Source organism: Mytilus edulis, chromosome 6 (genome assembly GCF_963676685.1).
Source record: "Mytilus edulis chromosome 6, xbMytEdul2.2, whole genome shotgun sequence".
Taxonomy (NCBI): domain Eukaryota; kingdom Metazoa; phylum Mollusca; class Bivalvia; order Mytilida; family Mytilidae; genus Mytilus; species Mytilus edulis.
Window position 1 is genome coordinate 77,011,147 of NC_092349.1, and position 24,010 is coordinate 77,035,156.

A 24,010-nucleotide genomic window follows, 5' to 3' on the forward strand; every position below is an offset into this window, starting at 1 on the left:
ATTCATGTGAACCACAAATTTTAGTTTTTCACAAGATTATTTTTTGGGGATTTGTATGAAGAATTTGTAAAATGTCTGAATGAAAGCATATTATTGGGGATTAGAGTTGTAAAATTAACCCAAGAATGAGATATCCGCCGCAAAACAGATTTTACTACCATATAACACTAGGGGTGATTATTTAAATAACTCTGGGAAATGATGATAGTTTTAGATAACTCAGAATGAAGTTTGTTTTTTGTTGGTTTTTTTTAGGGGGGGGGGGGGGGGGGGTGTAACTCCGGGTTTGAAATGATTTAATTAATTTTTCCTCCCATTTGGTTAAAGATTTAAGTGATTTTTATAGATAAGAGATGCATCCAATTAGATTATAATTTTAAAAGGGTTACTTTTACTTCACCATTACAAGTGCTTTAAAGAAACAGATACCCTGAAATAATTTTGTTGACACTCAAGTAAATAACATTTGGGACATTTTTCAACAATACTGTATTTGAATTCAATCTAAGATACGAATATATATTTAATTTTTTGGTTTCCAATACATCATAATATGTCAAATATAATTTATAATTTGATTTAAGACATTTAATTGCTTTTGACATTGTTTTGAAAATTATACATTTTTTTTTTACAGATTTAATGTCCAAATAGCTTTAAGATAAAAATCATATTTTTTTCAAATATTTAAATGACCAAACAAATATCAAATACTTTCATTTCAGAATTACATATAAAGATTCCCTTGAAAGCAGAACACCATATCCTGAACACTTGAAAACCATAACACCATTCAAAGAACCAATGAAAAAACAATAGAAACAGCCAGACCCTACTGCAAGCTACAGCAAAAAGAAACTGTTAGTAAGAGACGCAGCGCTCCAAGTTCAATGTATTTCTGAAATGATAATTTGATATTTGTTTTTTTGTCTTCAAAAACAACTTTCAAGATGAACATTAATGTTCAGCAATGAAACTTTAAATGCAGATGACTATGACCTAAATTTAGTTTCAAGTACAAATGTACTATGTTATTCTCCAATTTGACAATCAAGATGTATTGAAAACAGTAAAAAAAAAGTTAGGGAAATTGTTTAATTATAAATCTGAAATTTCAGTTTTATCTTTTTGAACTAGTGTACCACAAAAAAACTGCATGAATATTTTGGCCAACCCAATTTCAACCACCCAAAAGCACTGACAATGCAAAAAAGACAATGTTTTAAAATGTTTTATTAATATTTGTTGATCATTGGACCCACATACCTTAAATGTTTTACAACTTAATAAACCTCATCCAAAGTTATTTCAACTATCACCATTTCTGCATGGGTCAATTTGACAAAAAGTTAACAAATTTAATAAGTGCATGGGCAATTCACTCTGGGTTAATCTCCAACCTCTTTTTTAGCTTCACATGTTGTTGAATATTAAAGTATGCCAAATTGAACTACTGAAATTGATGGGCAAATCATTTAACTGCATTCCAGAAGAAAATTTTGTTCCATGGTTAAAAAACTGGGGATGCTTTTTGTTTATGTTGTAACCAAATCAAATCAATTTTCTTTCTGCGTTTTCCATTTAATTTCCAGTTTTTATAGTACTTTCTAATTTGTATCTATACATCACTATTAAATGGCCCATTTTTCCAGTCAAAATTCTAACTACGGCATGATGCATCGTTCTCATGAAATGCTTAATAAAAAAACTGTCATTTACGTATGCAAACTGAATATGTTCTTAAAGAAAATACTTTTTGGGAAGTTTTAAATATGAATTTTTAATGAAAATTATTCAAGAATCCCCTTGACAAGAATGTAATAAGTACCACTTGTATTTATATCGGCATATTTATCTCAATATTTTTTTAAATATGAGAATAAAGAAGAAGGTGTTATGTACTTGGCTATTATTAATCAAATGATCATTTGGCTTCTGTAATTAATAACATGAGGAAAACTTTTATAATTAAAAATGGCTCATCATAATCCAGAAACATTGTTAAAAATTTTGATGGTGAATATTTGTGATAATCATAAATGATTTTGTTTTATATATAAATTTTAACTAATTTTTGAAATTCAGAATCAAATTCAATCACATTTTCCCAATTACTAAATGCTTCTACTATAAAATAGTGGAGGAGGCTTTTTCACCTGGGCAAACTGATTTCAATTCAGATAGCATCACATTTAAGCAGTATATATTAATAATAAAATACCCTAGGTTTAATAATGTACCCCCTCAACTTTCCCAAGAGTAAAATATACATGAATTTTGATCTTGGCATAGTGTACCTAAATTTTACTTCACAAATTTAGAGCGAAATTGCATCACTTAGTTGAAATACCATATTGTATCGAAACCCTCATTTCATACAAGTTACCTCCCCTTCTAATTTAGTGAATTTTTATTTCACTACTCAGTGGCGAATCCAGAAGTTTTCATGAGGGGGCCCGCTCCAGTCATGCTACAGTGATTCTTTATATAATCTTCCCACAAAAGGGGGGGGGGGGGCAAAGGCTCCCTGGATCCACCTATGAGACTGTCATTCAAGATATCAGTGTTTTCATGTAAATCCGAGTCATTATTAGCTATTTTACCTTATATTTTCTGTAAAAAAAGATAAATTATTAAATTTTGGAACAGTTCAATTGTAAAAATTCATAGAAGCTTATCTTAATTTACTCCAAAAAATATAGAAATTTGTTATTTATAATCTTTTATTTAACACATTTATTATTGGGTTATGCATGAAAAAGGTTTGAACATTTCTTTTTTCATTCGTTGATTAAAGAAAATTACATTTCCAATTTTTTTTTCTATTCAAGAAATTATTTACTTATTATATTAAGTAAAACATTTTGAAGAAAGAGATGAAAAAACACATAAAATATTCATGTTGCATTTTGACAATTTTTGATAGAAAAAATGGAGCAAAGAATGAATAAAACTTAAACAATTAGTAAATAAGTTAACATATCAAATATTTGATACCATTCTGTGGTGCCTGAGATCACCCTGTTTTTTTTGTTTTGGTTGGTGCTTGGTGTCTGAGATAATTCCTGGTCTTTGGTAAGGTTGGTGTGTTGTGTCTGAAATCAACCCTGGTCTTTGGAAGGGTTGGTGCTTGGTGCCTGAGATAATCCCTGGCTCTCAAGTTTGGTTGGTGCATGGTGCCTGAAAACCTCTTAGGTCTTTGGTTGGGTTGGTGCTCTTTGCCCTAGTTCATGCCTGTTCTTTGTTTTGGTTAGTGCTTGGTGCTGGAGATCATCCCTGGTCTTTGGTTGGATTGGTGCTTGATGCCTGAGAACCTCTTGGGTCTTTGGTTGGATTGTTGCTGTACAATATTTTGTTATCAGTGTAGACAATTTTCTGTCATTTCTTATGGTTATGTGTTGTCTTATCTTTTTTCACCACATGGTTTAATATCGGCCCTTTGGTATATTCCTTTTTTGTGTATCTCTTGTTTATCATTGTACCCGACTGTTTGAATTTTTAGGATAATTGTAGAAATGCTATTAGCGATATGCTATTCCTAGATGTTCCAGGACATGAATAACTTCTTGATTACACGATGTGCTGCTTCATTTAAAAAAGGTGAAAGTAAGATGTCTCATGTGTTAAATTTTGTGAGGTCACTGGAATACTTCTTGTGTTCCAGGGTGTTCTGTCTCAAATAACACCAGTTAAGACTTTTATTGATTTTGTTCTGTGGGTTTTCTCTCATTGACAAAAATACACAAAAAGACAGAAATAATAAATACCGTATACCTATACATCTTTGTAAGAACTCTGAAATGGATATGAAGAAAAAAGATTAGTAATTTGTCACTTCCATCACTGAAATGGACATACAGAAATTTATATGCCACTTTTCTTCATCTGTTACAACAGAGCCATACTCTAGGGTCTATGACTGAGGTTGCATCTACAACAAACAAAAATTGTAAATTATTAGTGTTTGAGAACGTTGCATGACTGAAACATCCTCTCTGCTGCATCTGCAAAAAAATCTGTAGTGTTTTGGAGAACGTTGGTGTCACTTTCATCAAACGGGCCCTTTAACAAGCTCATGGTAGAGTGATCTTGTTACTATTGTATAGTGCTGCGGAAACTATGCGCTACCCTCCCTGGCCTAGTACAACGGAGTCTATTCAAGGTCTATGACTGTAACATCTCCCTGCTGCAATCTGCAAAATTCAAAATTATAAAATTAAACATCTGTTGGTGAACTCTAAAATGAAACATAAATAAATATACAACATTACATACGGGCATATAAGAATAAAATCAATTGAATTTTATTCTATTTTCTTTAAAGTATAATTCAAAATTTAATTTAATTTTTTTTTTTAATTAACTTTTTTTACTTTATTTTTCCATGAAATTTAGCATTGTAACTGCTGTGAAAATACCAAAACTATTGCCATTTGGCTTAGTTAGTCTGTTTCTTATGTTACCTTTTCTGACATGGGACACAGACTTCTTTTTAAATGAGTTTCACTGTGTGAATTGTTTTTCTACGTTGGCTCCTAGAGGTATAGGTGCGGGTTGAGATCTCTCAAACCTGTTTAGTTAGCGACTGTATTTATGCACCTGTCTTTAGTTAGAACCCTCTGGCCTTTGCTAGTCTTGTATGTTTTTTTAATTTTAGTTCATTTATATGTTTTTGAGTTTAGTAATACATCCATTTTTACTGAACTAGTACACATTTTTGTGTAGGGCCTGCTGAAGCCTGCTTCCTGATGCTGAGTTTTCTGGTTGAGTTGAAGAGCCATTAGTGGACTACAGCTGTTTTCTGCTCTTTGGTTGGGTTGTTGTCTCTAACATTATTTTCAATTTTGTATAAGACTCATATTTTTTGTTGGAAAAACCGGTCACCAAACCTGCATGTTGTGTGCGGTGGCTCCCTTGTTTCATTTTTTTAGTTTGACATTGTTCTTTTTTTTATCTGACCAAGCTGAGCAACCATCTACTACAATGGTACCCATTAAATGTTGCATGCATACAGACCAAACTGAGGTTAAATTATAGTCTTGGAAAAAAATAATAAATTAGCAATGTTTTTAGCTCATTTTTACAAAATTTAACTAAAGACTGCTTCCCGCTGGATTTCCCGTTTGAATGGTTTTACACTAGTTTTGGGGCCCTTTATAGCTTGTCGTTCAGTGTGAGCCACTTAGGCTCCATGTTGAAGGACGTTCATTGACCTATAATGGTTTACTTTTATAAATTGTTATTTGGATGGAGAGTTGTCTCATTGGCACTCACACCACATCTTCCTATATCTACTTGCTTATTGCAGGTCATTACTTCATTACTCCACTTTAATTTATGTTTATCAAAAATGAAGTGCTGTTATTTATTGTCTTTTTTATAGCAAATGCCTCTTAATGTATTTTTTCAAACTTTTAAAAAGTGAATGGAAGCTGACACAAATACACAAGATAATTACCGGTAAGTAATTTTTTTTTAACAATTTCAAGCTCCTATGTGTATAACATATCAAACCTTAAGCTTAGCTTTACAAATTTGATGGATTCTTTAATGTTTTTTGAGAGGGTGTGACAATTAAGCTCCTTGTGAAAAAAGCATATTCTAGTATTGCACAAACCATAAGCCTTGCTATCATCAGTAAATTTGGTGAAAATATTAAAATCAAATCTTATTATCATGTAGAAAAAGTTATGCTGCACTTTGTTTAAACTCATTTATACTCTTCAGAAACTAAAAAAAAATCAGTCAAAGTCAATCAAATGTTTAGCATTGACAATGCATTGAACATTTCAATAGAACTAACATACACAAGGTCTTGATGACTCAAGAGGTCACAGCCCATGAAACAACCAACAATGACAAAATGCTTTCCATGACCTCAACCAAGTCATCACTAAGGCCATTCAACTTCAATAAACATTTTGTTTGTCTTAGTCAAAGTCAAAGTGCAGTGCTAGTGAAATAGTCTCAACAGAGTAGAAATGAGTAAAAAAAAATTAATATTAAATGTTTTTGAAGATATTTGAACATTTATAAAATGATATTTATTTCAAGATGTAGGACACACATTGGACATTTTAGTGTGCTGATTTGGGTCTCCATGCTGTGGTATTTTGTTAGAAGAATGGCATCCTACATCTTAGCCTTGGAATTTATTTTGGAAAATGAAAAAAAAAATCTTTTGTTGATGCAAGCAAGCAAAAGGCAATTTAATGTAAACAATTTCTGTATTTCTTTTATCTTAGTTATCAATTATAGATATGAGGGGGGGGGGTAGGACCTTTATCGGGACTCCGGGATTGGGTGTTTTTAAGCTCGGGATTTGGGGATTGACCCTTTCAAGATCGGGGAATTCTTTTTTCAAATTTCGGGATGTCCAGATTTAAATTTATTTAAATTTGGAACCTCAGGATTTTGAGTTTTTAAGCCCAGGATTTCAGGATAAGTTTTCAGAATTATGACCCATGTGGTCACAGTTATCTCCCATTGAATAAAGGTAAGCTTCATCAAAACAACTCCATTCACTTGTTAAATTTTGAAAAATGACCAGAGCAACTGAATTAATTTTAAAGACCATTGAGGTAGTGGCCATTTTCCTCAATAATAAGAGTGACATTTTTCTCTTGCAGGGGAGTCAAGATTTCCAAATATTTTGTTTTTTGTTAATTGCATCTGGCATTTTTTTTTTTTTTAAAGATTAACAAATTAGCTTATTCAATATTTGAAACCCTTCAATTTGAAAAGTTTTCTGTATGAAATTTTGTAGTTTGGTTAGGCATTGCACAAAAAGGGTGGGCTTTATATAGAAAAGTTTCACCCTGCAACATGCTCATGTGCTTAGGTCAGATATTGGTGTATGTAAGTTATTTGTTAGTCTGTTCATTTTATTCACAAATCTTTTAGACTTTGGATGATTTACAAGTTCATGTATTGTATAAACATCAGTCTATAGTTGAAGACATGTAGTCTTTGGTTATTTATTTTCATTGGGTAGCTGCCTCGTTGATTTATACCCTACATCCCCCTTTTTTCATAATGATGCATAATATCTAACCAACAAAAAGAATACTCACCAAGTTTGATTATAGATGAGGTTCTTACCATAATATTTGGTAACCCCAGATATACTTAACAGCTGTCTCAATTACTGTTCACATTGCTTACTCTTCAAGGTCATCAATCTCTCTTCTGCTCTCTGCTCAGTTGTTGGCTCCTCTAAAACATCATTTCTTTTTAATAAATATGAAAGAATGGAACTTAAAACTCTATATTATTTATCATTTTGTTTGAATCTTGGTTGGTTGACCGGTCACTGGACACATTTTTAATACTAGATACCCCAATGATGATTGTGGTCAAGTTTGGTTTAATTTAGCCCAGTATTTTCAGAGGAGAAGATTTTTTGTAAGAATTAACGACAACAGACTACAGACGACAACGACGGACGCCAAGTAATGAGAAAAGCTCACTTGGTCCTTCAGGCCAGGTGAGCTAAAAAAGAGTACTTAACTTATATTACCTTATTATAACTTATAATGATAACTTTCATTGATAAAATGTATGTCTGTATAAATGACTTCAATGTATATCAATAGCAACAAAAAGTATATTTTCATACATTTGATTTTTTTTTAAAACTTATTCAAACTTTTGAGTGAAAATGATAAATTTTGTGCAAATTGATTATGTATGAGATGAAGAACAGCAATAAAAGCACTTTCCCTTTCTTTTGTTTGTTTATTTATGCTGTCTATGTACTGATTTTGTGTTCTGGATGGATATTCCTGTGTGCATATTCTTTGTTTACCTATTAAACTGTAGCACTAGGTCTATCAAAGATGAATACCACTGTATACTTTAATGTCCAAATCATAATAGTAGTCAAATCTGAGAAAAGTTTATCAAAAAGAATTTTGGGAGAAATTCATCATCAAAAAACAAATTCAGAAGCTTTCAGTCTCAAACATTTATGAAAATTTTTTTCAGGTATATTTAGTTTAGATCATTACAGAAACTTACAATCTAATTGTTAATATACATATAGTACAATATATTATCAGATAAAACTGCTAGTAATCCGGATGGTAAAAAAATTTTTATTAAGTTTTGTAATAAACTATTTGACTATACCTGTATTCACTTGGTCTACTGTATCAAGGGAAAATCAACATGTTTGTGAAATGAAGTTGATATACTGTCTTGCTTTCCTAGATGCATCTGAATACCAATTTAGATTTTAGATGACTAAGTTTGTAGTGTCAAAGTACTGAAAAGAAACATTTAATATTAAAATTATTCCAGAAAATATGTTGCAAACAAAAAAGTATGTGTGTTTACTGTACCCATACCTTCCCTAAAGTTTTGTTGGGAAATTTTTTGATTTAGCAATGTTGCTCCAATACTCTTTTTGAGTATTGACCCTACATGTAATACAAGGTTTTCAACATAGATGTTTTCAGTAAGTTTTGCCAACCAGTTCAATAACTTTACCCAAATTTGATTGGTTAAACTTAATTGTTCTCTAGACAGATACATGAATGTGAGCTCTATTCTTCTTGTTATATTTGCCACTGGACATTATGCAACCAACAATCAATCATGAATCTTAAATGGTTAAAGTAAAAGCTCTATGCTGTATCTCAAGTAAAGCTTATCATAGACATGCACAGACATTAAGAAGATGTTTTACATCTCTAGTAGTAAATCAAACAAAATGGATCACATTAAAGAAATTTCTGATAAATAAATGATACCTTAAATCTTCTATAACTTTGAACTCATTTGATGTCCCCAAAAAATTTAAGGAAAAACACAGGGGTTTGTCCAAGTAAAGATCAATTTAAACTAAAAATGAAGCCCAATTCAAACCTGTTGATCACATGATAATTTATACACTCAAATCTACTAACTTCACACTTGAGTAACCAGCCGTGTAGCCAAATATTTTCACCTGACAAAAGTATTGCAAAAAAATATGTAACTGAATTTTGCTCAGATAACAAAGAATTGCCCTCAAGGGAACTCTTTTTAACTTGTTAAAGAACAGTAAAATCTGAAGCATGAGGCTCAAAGAACCTGCATTCAAATTTTTAAGTTTGACCACGAAAACTGATAAACTAAAAAGTGGACCAAGGACAGATATGAAGAATCAAGTTCTTCTACCTTTTGAAATATAGCTTAATCATATATATACACTTCAACCCCAGGCTGCATCTTCATGTTAACTGTAAAAAAATATAAGTCCATTTATCAGTAAAATACGAAAAAAATATAAATAAGAATTTTCAAAACTTTGCTATCGATAGTTGAGCAAAATATATGCTATCTATATTAATGAATATTCCTTTTCAGTTTGTGTGACTTTTACAAACATTAATATATTTGCTATTGCAAAATTGACAAATCATGCCGGAATGCATCAACCCAGTCTAGTTTATTGTTGGTTGCTTAACGTCCAGTGGCAAATGTTTCATGCATATTTAGAACGATAAATGAACACGAGCCAGCTTCTCAAATTTCTTCAGATGGTCTTCTGTTTTCATATCCAAAATTTTTGAGAAAAGATTTTAAAAGCGGTGTTCTGAATGATTCATATAATGAAAATAACCTGGAAGCATATCAAGAGGTGAATATTTACCTTGGGTTTTTGTGGCTTCACGAACAGTTTCAAAGTTTACATCGTAAATCTTTTGCTTCTGTAAATTGTGTCCATCTTGTTCGTTTGAAGACAAAGTGCAATTTGAAACACTTTGGCGGGAAATTTTCCAATGGCCAAAAATGAAGGTCTTAAAACTTCAAACCAATGAGAACTAACAAAACAAGACACACCCTCGGTATTAAAACTACTCATAAAATTTGTTTGACCACAGCCTTGTCCAGTTGTTGAACAATAAACTAAGATCTCAAATCGAGCATAAAAAGGTCTGATAATACATTTAATATGAAAAATGACATGAGTTTCCTTTAATCATGGATACTGGTTTTCAGGTAGATGTTTAATAAGTGAAGAGTTTACGAACGTCGGACCGACGCCTAATGTTGTTATACATACATGCATAATGAAATATTGGTATGCAATATATTTTGTTTACCCCCTTTCCAAATCATAAAGTACGTGGCTGTTTTTCTATTCAATAAATTACAATATTCTTGTCATTTGATAGACTAAGGGAGCTACCATTTGAATTTTTTTTTTTTGGGGGGGGGGGGGGGGGGCTTGGATGAAATTTGAAAAAATAGGCAGGACAGGAGTTTTGAGTAAAATTATAAAGGCAGGATGAGACACTTTGCCAAAAAAAGGCAGGATGACAATTAAGTTAAAAAAAAGTCAGGATAAACTAATAAAAAAAAGGCAGGACCGAATAGAGTGAAAAATAAAAAGGCAGGACAGAGTTTACAACTAAAAAAAAAAGACAGGACAAAATTTTTCATCCTAGCCACAAAAAAAACACCATACGATTGCGCCAATTAGAAGAAAAATGACTTCCCTACTCCTTTTTTGAAACATATCTTCTTTCTGCTGCTGCATGGGTACTTCCCAGTTTAATGTATGTAGTAGCTTGTAACTTCATTGTATTGTCCAAATACACAAACATTTAAGGTTGAAACGCATAAAACAGTTCATAATAATTCCTATTAATAACAAAGCCCATACGCATTGTGAGAACAAGGCACTGTGTTATCAACATATGTAGCCAAAACATTATCAGAAAAAGCTTCTATGTTCTTCTCTATTGGTATATCTTTATTAAATATTCAACAAAGCAATATTTTTTTATTCTCTCTTTGTACATTGACTGTCTAATGCATTTAAAGTCATTTCTCTTCAGATGCTCATCTTCATGGTGAAAGATCTCCGAACATACGATACTTTTTAAGCCAAAACTAAGAAAAAAATATATATTAATCGTTTATATCTATGATAGATATGTGTACGGGTAAATTGGCGCAAATAAGTTTCGAATATTGGCGCAATTGATACATTTGGGAAAAAAAATTGGCGCAAATGATACCCCTGAAAAACTGTAATTGGCGCAAAAGGACTGCTGCCATTTTAAACTGCATGGTTGTAAATTGATTGGCCTCTAATTAATTTTTGTTTTTATAACACTTAATCTGTTATATTTTTTTCAACCTATGCCAACATATTTTCATTCAATTTTAAACCTTAATTTCAAAATGTTGGCATAGGTTGAATGAACCGCCACTGGATTCAAAGAAAGGGGGCGTGAATGGTTATGGTAGAAAAAGAAACATCACTGTCAGCTATTGATTTTTTTTCGATCAAAAACGGGCGTAATCCGACTCGTTCTGGAACAAGAAAGAAGGAATATTTTCTATCCATCTTTTTTTGTTTTTAGGCCCTTACCCTTCCTACCCAGAAAATAGCTGCCTTACTTACTCAAAATCTTTTATTGTCCTGATGTGATTTTTTTTTTATTCAGACTAATAAACATCTGATACTTAAATTTCTCACGTCGGGAAATAGTTACCGCCTCGGGCCGTGGTCCTCATAGCCAGTCAATAAGTGTATAATATTGAACTAACCAAACTCCTTGACGATGATACATTAAAAAATAAAAAAGTTCAATGAAAAATTAGTTAAAAGACGCGTGTACCGAATTTCCCGCCAATTTTATGAAAGATTACTGTCATGAGTTATTTTTTCTTTACTGCACCTTCAATCGATTTACTGTATTGTATAGACACATCAACTGGACTATTCCTATAAAATAGTAATTATATTTACAATGGCAGACTTAGCCTTGGGAACATGGAAAATGGCAGAATCTCATAATTTTGATGATTATATGAAAGCATTGGGTAAGGTATTGGGTAGATGTAATGTAGTATTTCTGATAATGTAAATAATGTAAAATTTTAGATAATGTATTAATAATATTATGGAGTGCATGTTTTCATTGTGTACTCTTAAAACTGAATTTATCAGCTGGATATCTATTTAATTATTGAATTTGGAAGATAAACTTATTATATGAATATTTTCTAGTGACGTTAATTTATTTATATTTTCCTCTGTTGTTAGTATACGTGGTTAAAAGTGGCTACTTCTTAAGTGGAGATCAAAGGTTTTTACATATGAATTTGAGAGTGTATGGTACACGTGTACGATATCATATTAAAGATGATCATAATCTAATGCACATTTTAATGCACGAAACCAACCTAAAACAAATGGAGAAGATTAAATGCGCATAATTATATCTGTGCATTTGTGGAAAAGGATGTAAAAAATATACCGTATGATTCGACAGTTTTATTTCTAGACAAGACTATACAAATACTTTATTAAAGTTTCACCACTTGTTACATATAAAATATATAGCATTGTTAAACACAAGATAACAACACGAACCACTCTATAGAGAGTTATGAGAGACTATAGAACATTTTTTTAGATATAATACAAATGCAAGTCAATTATCACGAGTATAAAATATATGTTTGCTCTAATAAAATTTCATTGCAGCGTTTTGCAGCATAAAAAAAACTTATTTTCATTTTCAAAAAGAAATATCAATGTTTGCTTACCAGACATGTAAAAAAATCTCATCAACAATACGAGTATGACAGTTTGTCTGACAACTCATTGTTTCTCATAATAATATGGAATTTAATTGATTTTGTTTTCGTATTTAATGCAATATACGCCATTATTTACTCGACCCTGTTTAAAGAAATACAGTCGTATTTTTATATGTTGTTTACTATGATATTTTGTTTCGCTACGTTAGTCAACTTGATAACCGATGACCATTATATAAGTCATTTATCTTCCTGTACTGAGGATAGTCCGGTGACTTTTCACCTGACCTGTCAAATCAAATGGACACAAATGTAATTAATATAGGGCACGACCCCTTCCAACAATTACTCTATTAGATAATAGATACACGGTCAGCTTGATCTGGAAGTTAAAAGTAATGAAATGCAAACCTCCTTTAACGCCCATTTTCCTTATAGAGAAATTCAATTAAAACGAAAAAGTGAAATTCAAAATGCTTCAGATGTATAGCTACGATGATATGTCAGGGAAAAGTTTTTCAAAACAGTAGTATAGATAATTGACATGTTTTCTAAAAAAAATGCAGTTTATTCATTGAAAAGTGACGACTCAACAATGCTCTATGTGATTTGATATGGTGCATGTCCAACAAGAACTGTAATTGATATGCAGTTAATATTTTTCTTTCTTTTGAAAAATCAAAAGTGGTAAAAACATTAAATTTCCAAATCGTGCGCGCATATGTTACAACGGCAAATTATTTCAGATATAAATCAAAAGTGTTATGTGGTATACTTCAAATGCGACAGCAATCCGACAACATTCCACGCAAATTAAAGACACAAAAATTAACACACGTACCGTTGGCAGACCAAGAAATTGTCACAAAGGGCCAACTGACTGTCAAAGAGGGGACCCGCTCCTGTCATGATTCAGTGGTTCTTATTCGCGTTAGACATTTGTTATTTATGCATGAAATATTGGCCACTGAACTTGACACAAATACAAATTAATCATCAACTATACATGATTTCATCCATTGAAAAGTGACGACCAAATTGATTAAGTATGATGTCAAATATTGATACTTGTTATGCAGTCCATATTTTTGAAAAATCTAAAGGGGTGATAACATTAGTACCCAAAATCTTGCATATAATTATTACAGCATAGTATTTTGGATATACATAAAAAGTTATGTGAGGTATATTTCAATGCTAAATTAAGCAATACAACAACACCCACGCACATAAAAGACAGATTAACACAAGGTAGACATTTTTTCATTTATGTATGAAATATTGGCCACTGAACCTGAATCAAATACAAATCAATTATTAATTATGCATGATGTTTTTAGGTGTCGGGTTAGTAATGAGAAAGATGGCAAACATGGCCAAGCCAACAATAGAAATATCTGTGGATGGTGACAACTGGACCATCAAAACTATAACTACTATAAAAACAACAGAGATTACTTTTAAACTTAATGAAGAATTCAATGAAACTACAGCAGATGGACGAAAAGTGAAGGTAACTAATAGACAACTTAAAGGCTATAAATTGGATCCTGTTTCTATGAGAGATGACACGGGGCGCTCATTTCCAAAATTTTCTCCATACTCCACTTTTTTACTCACTTCATCCCACACCTCAACGTTTTACCTACTATATCCCACATCCCCACTTTTTCCCTATATCACACATCCCCACTTTTCTCACCTCTTATATATCCCATTTCTGAAAGTGTATAGAATGGCAAATGGGATATTTTCTGTAGACTTACTCTAAGAAGAAATATCATTCTTGATTGTGTTTTGTTTAATAAAGTTCATCTTAATTTTCGTTTCAGGTATAGTCCTTTTTGCATGAAAAATGTTAAAATCATGACTCAACTTGAATAACTATATGTTTTCAAAATTTACGTGAATGCATTTTAATTTATTAAAAAAACCCAAAAACATCCAACATTTTGGCTCGTATAAAATTAAATTGGGAATAAACCCCAGCCCAGAGATGAAAGAAATATTACAATTCATTGCTCATGCAGAATAGTGTATGACTAAAAACCAATGAAATTTTTAAGCACCATTATGTATCTCGATAAAAATGGACTAAAAGCAAAAAAAAAAAAAATCAAAACGTCATCGCATCACAACAGTGACCGCACCGTATTCAAAATGGAGTAAATAGTTATCAAAAGTAACAGGATTATAATTTTATACGCCAGACGCGCGTTTCGTCTACATAAGACTTATCAGTGACGCTCAGATCAAAATAGTTAAAAAGCCAAATAAATACAAAGTTGAAGAGCATTGAGGATCAAAAATTCCTAAAAGTTGTGCCAAATATGGCTAAGGTAATCTACTCCTGGGGTAAGAAAATCCTTAGTTTTTCGAAAAATTCAAAGTTTTGTAAACAAAAAATTTATAAAAATGACCATATAATTGATATTCATGTCAACACCGAAGTGCTGACTACTGGGCTGGTGATACCCTCGGGGACGAAACGTCCACCAGCAGTGGCATCGACCCAGTGGTGTAAATAGTTATCAAAAGTACCAGGATTATAATTTTATACGCCAGACGCGCGTTTCGTCTACATAAGACTTATCAGTGACGCTCAGATCAAAATAGTTAAAAAGCCAAATAAATACAAAGTTGAAGAGCATTGAGGATCAAAAATTCCTAAAAGTTGTGCCAAATATGGCTAAGGTAATCTACTCCTGGGGTAAGAAAATTCTTAGTTTTTCGAATCAAAGCGCTGTAAGCACTGTAGGCAGTTAACCAAAAACCAAGGCAAACATAATTATGAAAACTGTGGCAATGTTGCTTCAATTTTGTTTTTAAAGATTTAAAAGAACAAACATTAAACATTCATATATAATTGTACATTTATGTTCATTTAATGAATTAATCATTAAGGCAAATAATTCCTATTTTATCAAGGTTTTCAATAGCAACGTATATATCAAGTATATTTTTTTTTCATGCTTATGAGTCTCGAGTCAGCAGTGGTACAAATTCGCAATGATTGCAGTTCTTCTAGTTTATCGTAATTTTTTGTATTAGTTGACTGATAGTATTTCAAGTTGACTTTAGTACGAGCTTGTAAAAGTATGAATAGACTTGCTTCTCTGGAAAGAAAACTGAGTTTGTGTTCTACAGTACAAAAGTTATGAGACACAAATCAGAAAAATGTTTACTACTACAGGGATCAATAGTGAGGTCTGACTGACCTGTCCATAGTAAATGTAAATGACTCCCACCTTCAATCCAAGTCCATGATGTCTAAGTTTGGAATAAAATGACAGGTGTTAGGTCTAGCAAAGTGATATGCATATGTGACGCCTATGAGATTGATCTTGTATGTCATTCAATCTTTTTGAAATCAAAAACAGGAATGAATATGGTTTAGGTATTAGTATCCCAATCTTTTACCTCAAAACACACACAAGAGGGTGTGAGTGACCCCAGGGACTACCCCTATTTTTCATTTGATTTTTTATATTGTCCCATACATGAATATATATGGTTTAGGGGTGGGGGACCCCAGTGACTTCCCCTATATTTCATTTGATTTGTTATGTTTTCCAATACATGGATATATATGGTTGAGGAGTGGGGATCTCATCTGTTTCCAAGTTATCAAACAGGATTGGGTAGGGTGACCATTAGGAGTCTCCCTATATTTCATTTGATTTGTTCTTTTGTCCCATACATGAAAATATATGGTTTAATTTATGGTTAGGATCTCGACTGTTTTCAAGTTCTCAAACAACAGGAGGGGTGGGATGACCGCAGGGATTTCCCCTATATTTTATTTTATTTGTTATTTAGTCCCATACATGAGTATATATGGTTACATGGTGAGGATCTCGACTGTTTCCAAGTTCTCAAACATGAGGGTGCAGTGACCCTAGGGACTCCCCCTTTAATTCATTTGATTTGTTATATTGTCCAATACATGAATATATATGGTTTATGGAGGGGATCTCAACCGTTTTCAAATTCTCAAACAGGAAGGGGTAGAGTGGCCCCACGAACTCCACCTATATTTCATATGATTTGTGTTATTGTCCCATACATGAATATATATGGTTTAGGGGTGGGGATCTCGACCGTTTCCAAGTTCTCAAACAGGAGGGGTGGGATGACCCACAGGGACTCCCCCTATATTTCATTTGATTTATTATATTGTCCGATACATGAATATATATGGTTTATGATTGGGGATCTGGACTGTTTCAAAGTTCCCAAACAGGAGTGGTGGGGTGACCCAAGGGACTCCCCCTGTATTTCATTTGATTGGTTATATTGTCCCATACATGAATAAATATGGTTGAGGGATGAGGATCCCGACTGTTTCCAAGTTCTGAAGCAGGAGGTGGTGGGTGACCCTAGGGACTTCACCTATATTTCATTTGATTAGTTATATAGTCCCATACATGAATGTATATGTTTGAGAGGTGGGGATCTCATCCGTTTCAAAGTTATCAAACAGGAGGGGGTAGAGTGCCCCCAAAGGACTCCACATACATATAATTTGCTTACATTCAGGTATCATATAATCTAGATGCACTATATGTGTAAAATAAGAAACTTCTAGCTATTTTAACTGACCCATCAAAATTGAGAAAAAAAAAATACCCATCTAGTAATATGTTTACACTTTAAAAGAATCTAACTTGCTTTACCAACATTTATTACTGATAAAGAAAATTTATACTGTCACCAACACCATATATATTGTTAGATATACTGTTCCCAGCTGTCACAAAGACTCACATTGAGTTTTTTTACATTAAAATTTGTCAAAAAGTAATTTTGAGTTTCCTATGGATACCTATGGATCTTCAGAACGCTGGCACTCTTGCACCATTATATTCTGCTCTACTTCATCATCATTGTATTTAATTGTACGTTTCTCACATTTTCAGTACAAAATATTTTTAGTTTTTTCATTCTTTTACATATATCTTTTGGTTTTCAATTCTAGTGTTTATATTTATTTACCATGCAAAGATGTATTTTGTCATCTGTCTGATTTTTTTTAAAGTTCAAAGATCGCCAAAACCCGGAATTACCCATATCAGCTTCCGGAATCGGATCCGATTTTAGAATTTTCTTCTCATGTCAGCCATTTTGTTTTCAATATTGTTTTTGTCAGATACGATTTTACTCGAATTTACACATTATTTGTCGGCAATTTTCTGTATAAAGTTAGCGGTTGAATAAAATGAACATCGCTGTTATGAATAATAATGCTAAAAACAAGTTTTGAGATCGTTTATTAGGAGACTTTGGTAAAAAGGTTTGCAAAGTTATTTTTTTATTTCCTCTCAAGTCGTGCATGTCGGGCGTAGCTAGTAACCAAGTCAAAAGTCCGACTGCAAAAGTGGAAGTTCGAAGACCTCGGACAACCGCTAATTGAACCCCTGCCTCCAAATAGAAAAGGTACAAAAATTTGCCGCCAACAGCATGAACAGTGGAACTTATTTTAAGACTACTGACGTAGTTGACTACGTATTGACGACAAACAATATTCCTACGACTTTTGCCATTTGGGAAATCTAAACTACTTGTCTTTATAAATTTTCGGTGATTAAACATTTCATACATTTGTTCTTTGACAGCTTAGCCAAAATCACAGGGGATAATAAACTACATAAAGATTCCTAATGTGCTCTACTTCCTATGTGCAACTTCAAAACTTTTGGATAAATCGACGATCATTTAAGGTTTTTCTGATTATATTTTTTGTAATCAAGAATTAAAAGTATGAAAAAACTGTCCAATTAGTTATGAATAACATAACATCCAGCTAGATAACAACAATGGCACATATTTCAGCATTTATTGGGTAGAACACAAATTTAGGGTGCTCGCATTAGGCAGCTTAACTGCCTAAATATTCAAAGTTTTGTAAACAGAAAATTTATAAAAATGACCATATAATTGATATTCATGTCAACACCGAAGTGTTGACTACTGGGCAGGTGGTACCCTCGGGGACGAAACGTCCACCAGCAGTGGCATCGACCCAGTGGTGTAAATAGTTATCAAAAGTACCAGGATTATAATTTTATACGCCAGACGCGCGTTTCGTCTACATAAGACTTATCAGTGACGCTCAGATCAAAATAGTTAAAAAGCCAAATAAATACAAAGTTGAAGAGCATTGAGGATCAAAAATTCCTAAAAGTTGTGCCAAATATGGCTAAGGTAATCTACTCCTGGGGTAAGAAAATCCTTAGTTTTTCGAAAAATTCAAAGTTTTGTAAACAGAAAATTTATAAAGTAGAACCAGTCAAACTTTAAGCAGCATTTAAAGTGAGTACAGTGTAGTACTTTCATGCTGTAACCAATAAAAAGTTGTAGAAAAGAAATGTACCACAATACCTATGCATGCATCAAATCGTGACAACAAACGGAACCAAAAGCAACCCGCGCCCTTTTCGAAATTCGTTCACTTATCTCTTTTTACGGTAGTGTTCACTTATTTTGGGGGTTGGCAATTGTGATAATTGAAAAAAAGATATAATCGCGTGTCTTTTCGTATTCAATAAATAAACCTTCACCAAGAACTCTCTGTGCCAAGTTTGGATACACATAGAACATGTAGAAAAAGTTTAAAAAAATTTAGAAAATTGGACATAACAAGATCGATCTCAATATCAACCGAAACCATTTCATGAATGCATTTTGCTAGCATATAACGATTCTGTGTCGCTGACCAAATGGTGGAGCTTATCGATCATTTATAGCAACCAAAAATAAGGTCTAATCATATGAATTCCGTTATCAATCAAGTGGAAGTTAGTATAAATCATGAAATGGTTCCAGGATATAAGTTGTTAAATTATGCACTATGTCCGATCAGAAGCATTGGCGTTTTCAAAACAATCTAATAAGGCTTTTGATATAAATCATATGATTATGTTACAGAGTATAGCACGATTGGACGGTAACAGATTAGACATTGACCAGAAGGGAGACTGTAATTCACTGATATCACGAGAATTTGATGGCAATACAATGACGCTGGTAAGTTATATGTCATTAGATATAAGAAGATGTGGTGTGTGAGCCAATGAGACAACTCTCCATCTAAGTCACAATTTCTAAAAGAAAAACCATCATTGGTCAAAGTACGGATATCAACACGGAGTTCCATACAAATCAGAGGCGAATTAAAGGGGGGTGCAGGGGCCCGCCCCCCCCCCCTTTTGGGAAAAAATTGGTTGCTTATATTTATGGAATCACTGAAGTGTGACTGGAGCGGGCCCCCTCTTAGGCAGTCAGTGGACCCCCACTTATTAAAATTTCTAGATCCGCCAGTGTTAATGTGTATTTACTTGTATTTTTATCAATGAAAACCTCAGTACTGGGATTTTAAGTACACAAAGTTTATAGAAAGACATTATTTGTACAGTATCTCTGCGATAAACCACAACTACAGCGCCAGCGTAGTTTGTTCGAGTTTTGACCATGTCGTCATTTTATGTATGTCATTTTGTTCGTATTTCAAGAGTAACAAATTCACTCTTGCAAAATCGATATGCTGGAAGAACTGGCATATAAAATACAAATGTAAAAAGTATTCTTTGATATGCATTGGCATATATATAGAATAGTTGGGATTCCACTTCGTGTAAAACCATGTAGTATTTGATCACTTTTGAGTAATGCCTTCCAATTTGTCCAATTATTTGTATGACAAAACACGAACACATATTACTCCCATTAATCTTGTTAATTTCTTATGTTTCTTTATTTATTAATTTTAGAAACTAGTTGCATATGAGGGCGACAAAGAAGTTACTTGTACAAGAAAATATCTGAAAGCTGAAACATAGACTATTTAAAGAATAGGACTAGAGCGTTGTTATTGTGAGACACTTTGTACAGTTGGCGCTATAGAATATGACATTTAACCGGTGTTAAGAGCTTATAAGGAGAATCTGCAAAAGCTTTATATGTACATAATATCATTTGACAATAAAACATGTGACCATTGTAAAGGCTTTGGTTTATAAAGTAGATTGTCCAAACTAGTCGAAGTGGCAGCTCACTTTTAGTATTGTCACAAACATGCTATTAATGGATGACTTGTTTAGTACACCTAAAGTTTTCCCATTACAGCCGATTGCAATGAGTGTGTAGGTTAAGGTTATCTCGTTGGTTAACTTGTTTGTTAGCTAAACCGTGAAGAGATTAGGTAAACTACCTTCCTTTAAGAGAAGACTAGTCCGACAGATAACGAAACTATCTGCCTGTAGGACTAGACTACGTCGAATGGAGTGTAATATATCTTAACTTTTAATGATTTCACGGTTTAGCTAGCATGCAGACTAGCCAAAGATATTAGCTCTACCTTCATACTCAATTCACTCAGCTGTAAAGATGACATAATTTTTCTCTTAGTCAGTTACGATGAAAGTCATAAGATATATAAAAATACATTTGAACTAATGTTTAAATATTTTAATATCGTAGATGAAACCTAAGCTAGACAAGCCTCTCTCTTCACAATTGTAAGCTCTGGGTGCATACATCTTTGCAGTTCATATTCACATCTGTAATGTATAAAATAAGTTATTATTCCATCTAACTTCAACTTCAACAACAACAAAATACAGCCTATATATTACGTAGTTCCATAAACACCCTTTCTTTTATGCTTACTTTGCTGTTACTGTCGACAAAATGTTAGTCAACAACAACAATATGGGTCAATAAGGCTCCATGCATAACCACTTCTACTATCACATTTCTAAATTTAGAAAATTGCGATGTTTCTTTGTCTTAAATCTAATTTGGAGTACATATTAATTGCTTTTCTTCATAATGAACATATGTACAAAGGTTCAAGTTGATTTTACCACAAATCACTTTTCATAAAACATTTAACATATTTTAGTCCAAAACATAAACCTTAAATTGAAATCTGCGAGTACGTTTCTTAAGTTTAAATGTATTTTTCAAAACAATTGTATATATACGATTGGAGCATATAGTATGCTATCCTGAAGTATTTATAATGTAATAATTGTCGCTGAACGTTAAAAAAAAAACCACCCTATACAGCCAACCACAATAGGCAAAAGATAAACTGTCGAGTTTGACTTCACATGGTTAGATTGACTGCTTGTCAATCGATTTATAATATACGGAAAAATTCAGTCGAATGGCCAAGCGTATATCTTATCTCTTAATGATTTTAAATATCGATGGTATTTTAAAGTGCAGTGTAAATAATGTTTTTGAATATCAATGGTATTTTAAGGTGCAGTGTAAATAATGTTTTTGAATATCAATGGTATTTTAAAGTGCAGTGTAAATAATGTTTTTTTGTCATACTCATTATTGTATGTCTTTCCGTTTGAAGCACATATCTCAGCAATATCATCGGGACAGCCTTTCAACAACAGCATTTCACATGTATACTGGAGTACGATCCATTCCCCGTGGGTCAGAGAACCTTCTTGACTTTCTCCATGACAGGTGCCATTGTGAGCTAGATGAATAGTTCTTACTCGGCAGTGATTTTTGGCGAAATCGCATCTGTAAGAAAGAGACGCCACTGAAATGCAGTTTTATGAGACAATATGCATTAAACATACAATATATATTATCAGTGACCGCTGTGGACAGTAAACTAGGGAATGATAGTAATTGATAATTAGTAATTGTATGCTATGGTAAATGACCTTTCGTTGGTAGTTTAGAGATGCACTTTTCATTTCAACAGAGGCGGATTTAGGGGGGCAGGGGGCCCGCCCCCCCCCCTTTTGTGAAAAAGTTTGGTTGCTTATATAGGGAATCACTGAAGTGTGACTGGAGCGGGCCCCCTCTTAGGTCAGTCAGTGGGCCCCCACTTATGAAAATTTCTGGATCCGCCACTGTTTCAACGAAATTGCTCTTTTAGTGCAAAGTAGTTATTGAATTATTTTGGAGTTTATCCACACTCAATTGTATTCTGTTTCTATTATAAAACGTATTGTAAAACTTACTTATTATAATAAGTCATGTTGTTAGATCCGCACTGGGGGTCATATGGTTCACCAAAACAATGATGTCCCAGAAACATTGCACAACGATAACCTCTTCTTTCTCTCTGATATTCCTCCGCTAGGACGATTAAAACTAAAAGAGGACAAAAATATGTCGAAAATCGGTGTTGAAATATATTCATCTGCCTCATAAGAAGTAAAAAAATCAGGTTAAAGAATATTATGTAGCAACTTGATTCCATCTCATGCAAGAATCATCCTGTTGCATGTAAGCAAAAAAACAACAACAAAAAAAACCCAATTCAAATTAAAATCAACCAACGACCATCAAACAACTCCAATAGATTTCAATTTGCAATATACAGAACATTAACAGCACGCAGTTCCGTGCAAATTCATCTCTTAACTAATCCAGTCCCTACTGTTATCCATACCAATATCTCACTCGTGTGGAGCTAGTCATGCAACATTATCGTATTCATACAATTTCACTGTTCTTTCGGAATAGAATAACTTGATTCTATCTCATGCAACAATCATCCTGTTTTCACTCCTATTAACCTATACTTTTTTAGTGTAATTTCTGGCGACCTTCCGTAGTTTTTTTTACCGCTACAACCAAATCAACTAAACAGTGAGTGAACAAATAGAAAGAACAATTATCTGAATAATTACATGAACGAAAACGTACAAAGAACATGGGGATTTTTAGACTATCCAGCTAATACCAAATGATAAGAATACGACATTAACGATGCGTCAAAGTACAGCCTTCAATAATGAGCCAAAGCCATACAATATTGTCAACTATAACATCTAGGGATTACCGTTAAACAAAGTCAAAAGAAAAGGACCTTTTTTAATTTCAAAAAGTTAAACGATTTGAATTAAATGAAATTTTCAGTAAATCATTTATATATATCAGACTCGTTTATATAGTCAAGTATTTTATTGCTGTGTGTATTGAAACTATTTTTTCATCATACTCATTACCTACTGTGCTTTTCCGTCGTCTTTATTTGTGAAAACGAGATTAACTTTTTAAAAGGGAATGTTGAAATTTTTTCAAGTAACTTTATAGAATTTAGTGTTCATCGGATATCTGTAAAAAACTATTTCCACTCTGGACTTTTTGAGAGCTAAATATAGACACCTGCTGTTACTGCCGATATGTCGCTTGACCTCTAGATGTCATTTTGATATTTGAGTCGTCGTTTTGCTGTCTCATTGACATTTTTTTCGCATCTTCATTTATCTTATATATAATCCTGAAAAAAATATGTTTTACTTACAAATGGCAGGCACTAAAAGAATTATATATCGAAGCATCGTTACGTTGGTGTTTAGTACTCTCTTGTCTATCAATGTCAAAAACTTGTGACACTATATCACGACTGCCTTATCTCAGCGATGTATATCTGTAGAGTTTACATAAGATCTATGGAATGTTGTGTATAAAGGATCGAATT

The 24,010-nt window shown here is 32.8% G+C and overlaps 2 protein-coding genes and 1 long non-coding RNA gene across 3 annotated transcripts; 1 reads left to right on the top strand and 2 right to left on the bottom strand.

Annotated features, from left to right (window-relative positions):
* Positions 1-263: 263 nt before the first annotated feature.
* LOC139528468 (uncharacterized) lies at positions 264-9,767 on the bottom strand. The gene is made up of 3 exons (XR_011665596.1): positions 9,638-9,767; positions 8,131-8,266; positions 264-7,215 (listed from the first exon to the last, which is right to left on the bottom strand). It is a non-coding gene; the product is annotated as an uncharacterized lncRNA (long non-coding RNA).
* Positions 9,768-11,667: 1,900 nt separating this feature from the next.
* On the top strand, positions 11,668-20,549 carry LOC139528469 (sodium/calcium exchanger regulatory protein 1-like). Its single transcript, XM_071324454.1, has 4 exons — positions 11,668-11,823; positions 13,887-14,059; positions 19,474-19,572; positions 20,316-20,549. Exons 1-4 carry the CDS (start codon positions 11,751-11,753, stop codon positions 20,382-20,384), a joined length of 414 nt encoding a protein of 137 aa, XP_071180555.1. The 5' UTR covers positions 11,668-11,750; the 3' UTR covers positions 20,385-20,549.
* A 448-nt stretch (positions 20,550-20,997) lies between these two features.
* On the bottom strand, positions 20,998-23,976 carry LOC139528470 (ovoinhibitor-like). Its single transcript, XM_071324455.1, has 4 exons — positions 23,834-23,976; positions 22,542-22,674; positions 21,889-22,092; positions 20,998-21,104 (listed from the first exon to the last, which is right to left on the bottom strand). The coding sequence occupies exons 1-4, from the start codon at positions 23,868-23,870 to the stop codon at positions 21,032-21,034; spliced, it is 447 nt and encodes a 148-aa protein (XP_071180556.1). The 5' UTR covers positions 23,871-23,976; the 3' UTR covers positions 20,998-21,031.
* Between the last annotated feature and the right edge of the window lie 34 nt (positions 23,977-24,010).

Excerpts from the sequence above, each read along its gene's own strand:
- LOC139528470 (XM_071324455.1), bottom strand. The coding sequence starts at position 23,870 with ATGCTTCGATATATAATTCTTTTAGTGCCTGCCATTT. Across the intron at positions 22,675-23,833 it reads TCTTTTAGTGCCTGCCATTT|TTTTAATCGTCCTAGCGGAG; the intron begins GTAAGTAAAACA and ends GTCCTCTTTTAG. Across the intron at positions 22,093-22,541 it reads AACATGACTTATTATAATAA|ATGCGATTTCGCCAAAAATC; the intron begins GTAAGTTTTACA and ends TCTTTCTTACAG.
- LOC139528469 (XM_071324454.1), top strand. The coding sequence starts at position 11,751 with ATGGCAGACTTAGCCTTGGGAACATGGAAAATGGCAGAATCTCATAAT. Across the intron at positions 11,824-13,886 it reads TGATTATATGAAAGCATTGG|GTGTCGGGTTAGTAATGAGA; the intron begins GTAAGGTATTGG and ends TGATGTTTTTAG. Across the intron at positions 19,573-20,315 it reads ATGGCAATACAATGACGCTG|AAACTAGTTGCATATGAGGG; the intron begins GTAAGTTATATG and ends TATTAATTTTAG.